The 7,037-nt window shown below is 33.1% G+C and overlaps 1 protein-coding gene across 1 annotated transcript; it reads left to right on the top strand.

The window, feature by feature from the left end:
* The first annotated feature begins 2,829 nt into the window (after positions 1–2,829).
* Positions 2,830–6,609, top strand: LOC145796219 (uncharacterized). The gene is made up of 4 exons (XM_082881259.1): positions 2,830–2,982; positions 5,530–5,862; positions 6,001–6,153; positions 6,235–6,609. Exons 1-4 carry the CDS (start codon positions 2,830–2,832, stop codon positions 6,607–6,609), a joined length of 1,014 nt encoding a protein of 337 aa, XP_082737385.1.
* The last annotated feature ends 428 nt before the right edge of the window (positions 6,610–7,037 follow it).

Here is a 7,037-nt window from a genome sequence, read left to right as displayed (position 1 = left end):
TGCCCCCCAAGGGGGAGAGGGGTCCAAGGGGGAATTACCCCCCCCCCACCGGCCGAAATTTTTTGGGTACTATCATAATTCTCATGTGCTTCCTTGTAACCCTAATTCTATACTTATAAATAGATGAAGGGGCGCCTCTTTTAGGTTAAGATAGAGTTGTATTTTTCTAATCATAGTGAAAACCACAGCAGCCGTGGACGTAGCCCTATTCTGGAGTGAACCACATAAATCCTTGTGTTCTTATGTGTGTGTGATTTGTTTGATTCGTTTTTCTTCCTTATTTGTTATTTGATGTCTCACCGATCTTGATTAGGAAGGATCAATTCCTAACATAAACGAGGCGACAGGTTTATTTATTTATTTATGTTGATGATATTCTATATAGTTTTAGATTAGTAAAAGAATATTTATAATATAAAAAGAATCATATTGTAGTCCAATAGTTAAAAGAAGTTTGAGAAAAAGTTCTCATAGGCTCAGTTTGGTTAGAGAGAGAATCTAAGAAAGTGAAAGAAACAGAAAAAAAATAAAAAAATTAAGTGTTTGTTTAGAAAGAGAGAGTCCTAGAATGTAATAGAAATTCAAGTTTCCTGTACAACTCAAACTAGCATACTAGATACTCTATTGATTTGACGCAAATTTCATAGGGAAATTTGAATTTTCCCACAAAACTTAGCCGTTTATATTGGTTTCCCTCTTTGCCATCTTCCCTTCATAACTCCCTCTTATGCGGATTGACCTGATATATATTTTCATAGTTCCCTCTACAAAATCAACTGAATACATTGAAGATATTGTATCTCTCATACTTCTCTCTCCCAACATTTCATCATCTCCAATTGCAAGAACTCAGAGCATTGTTGATTTTTCTTTACAACAGATCAACAATTTCAGCTTTTTGATTCACTGTGAGTTATTTTCTTTCTTTACTCTATATTGTTGTATTCTTAGTCTTCTTAACAAGATCAATGTCTTATCTTGAATATTTTTGGAAATATGTTTCTGTTATTATTTATTTAATTAATTTTTGGGGTGGTGAAATAGGTATCATAAATTTTGGATTTGTTTTCATTTTTTTATGGATAAACTTCTAATAGGTCCTAATAGTTGTCATGATTTTTATAAATTGTTGCTAAAACTTATAATTAGTAACATTTTTTTATGACAAATTTTTTCCATAGGACCTATTAGACAATAACTCTACTTATTAGGACCTACACGTAAGTACCTCTTTTTTTATTTGAATTGATAAGTGGGTGAAGTTTAGGATATTTATGTTAGGCTTTTTCTACTATCTATGTATAGGGTTCGTTGCTAAAAATTGATGATGGAATTCAATGAATAATTTTTCTTGGGTTTAGCAATGATGGAATTCTTCTGTTGGTTTGAGCTTGGATTTGTTCTATTTATTTGTTTAATTGGATTTGTTCTATAAAATTATTTTTAGCTTTCTACTTTGGCAATATATATATATATATATAGGTACCAAATGTTTGAAAAAAATTCCTGAACCAGTATGACATCATATGTTCTTATAAGATCAATCTAGGTTGTATGATTTATGTGCTGAATATTTGCCACTGTGTGTACCAATAAAAGGGGCACATGCATCTTCTCATTTTATACCATAAACAGATGACTACGAAAGGTACATTTGAGGATTGATTATTTTCATTAGTTCAATTCTAACATGTGTTCATAGTGTTAACTCATACGGCCAACTTGGTGCTGGTGTATGAAACAAAATAATTAAAATAAGCATTCACACCGAACTGTCATTGACCTCATCTAATGCATTTTTCGCTACTTCATCACTTGAACCAGAATCCACATTATCCTCATCATCAGCGATCCTTTGAACTGATGCTATTGCAGCAGTTGATGCAGATCTACATTAACAAAGTTACACATGATGAGGAGTGTGACTGAGAGGGAGAGTGGCAATTACTTTTGCTTTCATGTAATAAACATTAGCAGTCTCATAGAAGAAAAGACAAATGCTTTAACACCTCTCTTCAAGTACAAATTTTAGTAGTCTTTCTACAAATTGCTTAGATTCTCTCTCTAGCAAATCATGAATAAGCATAATCTTTCTGCAGCTTTTTACTCAAGTACTTGGCAGAAATGTGGATCTATTAGTTATCTAATCCATAATATGGAAAATCAGTGCTTAATATTGTTTAGACAGCGCTAAAGCTAATGCCGACAAAAACACAAAAGTGTGGACACAATTATGTTGTATTCATAAAAGCTCAGATTGGAAATCAGTATACTTGATTAAATGGATGCAAAATTTATTAGATTCCATTGCTTAAATCATATGTTGAAACCATTTGAGATCTCTGTTGTTGAATTTGGATTAAAACTACATATAGAAGTGTTTTGACTTTTATCCATCATAATATGTTGTATAAACTTGTATGGTGACAAGTAATTATACCATCATGAAGAGCTCCTAGAGCAACAAAAGGGATCTATTCAGCAAAGATAAAGCCATATTTTTCCATTTATATCCACAATGAGCAAGCAACAGAAATAATGGGAGTGTGATAGAAACATAGTTAACCTTTGAGATTGATGGAACCCAATGGCTTAATCTGGTGGTTGTTCAATTGTGTTTCTCTTCCCAAATATGTTTAGCCAATCATGCATCCTAATAATTTTTTATATTTTTAATTTTTTTGGGTTGTTTTCTATTTTCCAGTTGTTTTTGCCAATTTCTATTCTAACTAGTTATTTACTCCCTCTTTTTTTTTTTTTCTTTTTTATGGGTGCGTTTTGTTAGTGAGATGTCCTTACATGCTTATCACATTGATTTCATGTTTGTAGATGGATACCAATGTCGAATATGATGAAGAACTTACATTTTTAGATGCACAATTTGTTGTTGTCTTAGCATATGCCTATGGTGCATACTACTTAGAGTACGATAATGGACCACCACGAAATTGTTATCTAATGCAACGCGAATTTGTGGGTGAGGTAACGCAAAGTGATGAAGATTGTCACAACTTACTACGAATGAACATACAGTGTTTTCAAAAATTTGTGTACATCCTTAGGGGTCACTACAAGAAAAATCACTTTTGGCGACTAAATTTTTAGTTGCCAAAGGTCCAGTTTTAGTCGCCAAAAGTCGCCTTTTTACCTTCCCCAACTAAATTTTTTAGTCGCCGATTTTGTCGCGAATAAACGGTCGCAGGAGGCTTTGGCGACTAAAAAGGTTTTAGTAGGCAAAAAGACAGGTCTTTAGCGACCAAAGTTTTGGTCGCCAAATACTCAATTCCACTGTTTAAAATTATACATTTGGCGACTAATCTTTTAGTCTCCCATAGTTGATGGAACGCCGACCAAACTGTTTAGTCGCCAAAACAAATACTTTTGGCGACCAATAGTTTAGTCACCAAAGGTTGTTTGGTGGAAAAAAAAAAAAAAAACTAACTTTTTTGCTTTTTCTGAGATTCGAACCATCAACCTTCTACCTTCCAAACCTTTAACAACATACTCCTTCCACTATACTACTACAACATCACATGAATATATATGCAATATATATTATTTATATACTATATTGACCCGTATTAATATAAAACTATATATATAAATATAATTATTTTTATGCAATATAATTTATGTAAAAAATAAATTATTTACTAAAAAAAATTGAAGCCACTTTTGGCGATGTAATTTTGGGCTACTAAAATATTTTTTAGTCGCTAAAAAAATAAGTTTCGGCTGAAAGTAGCATTTTTGGCGCCTAAACTTGTTTTTAGTCGCCAAAAACGTCCACTTTTGGCTACTAAACTGAATTTTAGTCGCCAATTGCCTGTTTTTAGCTACTAAATTTTTTTTAGTAGCCAAAAAGCTTCACTTTCAGCGACCAAACTGTTTTTAGTCACCAAAACACGTAGAATCAGCGACCAAACTATTTTTTAGTCGCCAAAACCTATACTTTTGGCTACTAAATTATTTTAGTCGCCAAAAACCATCACTTTTGGCTACTAGAAAACCTTTGTCGCTAAAACCCATACATTCGGTGACTAAATCTGTTTTTAGTCGCCAATAACTATACATTTGGCCACTAAACTCTTTTAGTCGCCAAAAGTCTTCACTTTTGGCTACTAATTCCATTTTAGTCGCCAATTGTGCTACTTTCAGCGACGAAAATTTGGTTTTTAGTCGCCAAAACTGCTTTTCCTTGTAGTGGGTACTGGAAGGCTAAAAGATACTGTGCATTGTAGTTTTAAGGAGCAAGTTGCAATATTCTTGCACATAGTATCACACAATGTCAAGAACCGTCCTGTAAAACGCTACTATAAGCAGTCTGGTGAAACTGTGTCCCGATATTTTCATATGGTCTTGGATGCAATAATAAGCATGGAAGATAATTATTTAAAGCAACCTTCAGTTCAAATGGAGACTCCTAAAGAGATACATGACAATCCTAGAGTGTGGCCATATTTTAAGGTAAAATCTTATTATATATAACATAGTTTAATACCTCTACATGTTTTCTATATAGTCTCATTTGATGTTGCTCCAAGTAGGATTGTGTGGGAGCAAGCAATCAATGGTATAAACCTTCGTGTGAAAGTTTCTACTGCACATGTAGCTCGACTTCGTGGGAGAAAACAATGGCCGTCACAAAATGTATTAGCAGCTTGCACATTTGATTGAGGTTCACCTACGTCTTAGCTGGATGGGAAGGGTCAGCATCTGATTCTAGAATCTTAGGTTGTGTTATTAATAGGGAGCATGGAATCACATGTCCTCCAGGTTTATATTTAACATATAAATAACAATAATTTTTTTTGAACTTATTATGTATTACTAAGCCAAATGTTATTCTTTTGTAGGAAAATACTATCTTGTTAATGCAAAATTTCCTTTACTAAAGCATTACATTATCCCATTTTGAAGTACAAGATACCATCTAAATGAAATTAGAGGTCGAGTGCCCACCACAGCAAAAGAATTGTTTAACCATAGGCATCCGTCACTACAAAATGCAATTGAGCGAGCTTTTGGGGTATTAAAAAAAGATTTAGAATTTTGGTGGAAGAGCCAATGTTTAGCTATACAACTCAAAGGAAGTTAGTAATTGCTGCTTGTATCATGCACAATCATATTCGAGGAGTGATGCCATATGATCCACTTCTAAATATTGTTGATAGAGAGATTAACAATGAAATTGCTCCTATTCATGATATCGTTGACGTACAATTAACTAGGGCTGAAGATGGAAGAGAAGGAAAGAGAATTTGAACGCAAATAATAAATGAAATGTGTGCTGATTTTGGTCGAAGACATCAATGGAATTCTCAAAAACTAATGTTTTGTTATTTGTAGATAATGTAAATGGTAGTATTTCGTTGTTTTCTATTATTATTGAACAATGGTAGTATTTCATTGTTGAACTCTAAATATGAATAATGTAAATGCTAGTCTTTTTCAATTGTAGTATTCTTAGTTTTTTAATGATTTGATCTTATGTTATTGGTTAAGCATACTTGTGACTTGTTATTATAGGAAATGAAGGCACATGAGTCTCAACAGCCCATAGGAGATGGGAAGAAAAGAGGAAAGAACATAGTTTGGTTTAAAGAGATGGATAAGTGTCTTATTTTAGAACTAGTGCATCAAGCTAATGAAGGGTACAAAGTGGATAAGGGCTTTAAAGATCAAGCTTATGTTGCAGCTTGTTCATCTTTAAATTCAAGCTTTAACCTTTCTTTCAGTTGTGAGCATTGTGTTAATTGCTTAAAAACTATCAAGAAAAAATATAGATTGGTAGAGGAAATGTTGAGTAAAAGTGGATTCTCTTGGAATCCAATGACAAAAATGGTTAAATGCAGTGATCAAGTATGGACTACATATGTTGCCATAAGTATTTTTATTTTATTTTTTTTATAAAAAATATATATATATATATATATATGTGCTTAGGAATTGACTATTGGTTATATACACAAAAATTGTGGTGGTATATGACTTATGCAGGCAAATCTAGATGCAAAAGGATTACAGGGTAAGAAGATTGAGATGCTTGATGAATTATCTGTTGTGTGTGGCAATGACCAAGCTATTGGTGAATGGGCATGTTCTGCCAAGGATGTAAATGCTAACTATTCAAAGAAACAAATGATAGTGAGGGTGAGTATTCACATCTCTTCGATCCCATTGACAACATGGTGGCAAATGACGTGGGTGACATAGAAGGAAATGAATTTGCAGCTCAACAAGGAAAATACTAGTAGCCAAAATCCTACACTTGGCAAGTGCAACCACAGATCTTCAAAGACAGTGACAGAGCAATCAAAGAAGCCAAAAGGTGCAGAGCTTGTTGCTAAAACAATGGTTGTTGTTGCAACTAACATGGCGAGATTGGCTGATGCATATGAGAAGAGTAAGCCTTGCATAGATTATTTGGAACTTTACAAGGCTGTAATGGATGTTAAAGAGCTTGATATCAATAGTCGAATGACTGCTTTTGAATACTTGAATGGAGATCCTATAAAAGCTAGAGCATTTATGATATATCCTCAAGATATGCGCTACTTGTTTTTAATTCGACAACTATCACAAGGCGGTCCAGATGGTAATCAGTAATGGCTGGGAGTTGAAGTTTGATAAAGTTTCTAAATTATAGGTTCATGTCTTTGTTGATATTGTTCTTTCTTAGTAATTTGTTTGGTTTTGGTCATTGTCTCTGTTTGGTATTTGTCCTAGGCAGATGTGAGTTTTCAGTTTCTATTTGAGCTACATTTTTAAAATTTAGTCATGTTTTTTAATCCTTATTAACTACTGTTGTAAACTCTTGGGTGTCGGACTTTAGTTCTTTATATGTTTTCCAAAATAATTAGTATTAATATTAGGAAGATTTATAAGTAAATTCTAGTGGTCACTATTTTTTTGATGGCACAGAGATGAACAGTCATTCAGAAAACAAAAAAAAAGCTTGTCATTTTGTATTTTGAAGCAAGTTAATCACAATTTTGAAGAGAATAGTTCTTGCTACATGTTTATTTTCCAAAATT

This window comes from Camellia sinensis, chromosome 7, assembly GCF_055761805.1.
Source record: "Camellia sinensis isolate YWXY chromosome 7, ASM5576180v1, whole genome shotgun sequence".
Taxonomy (NCBI): domain Eukaryota; kingdom Viridiplantae; phylum Streptophyta; class Magnoliopsida; order Ericales; family Theaceae; genus Camellia; species Camellia sinensis.
The sequence above is the reverse complement of the archived record's forward strand: the minus strand, read 5'-3'. Positions and strand labels throughout refer to the sequence as shown.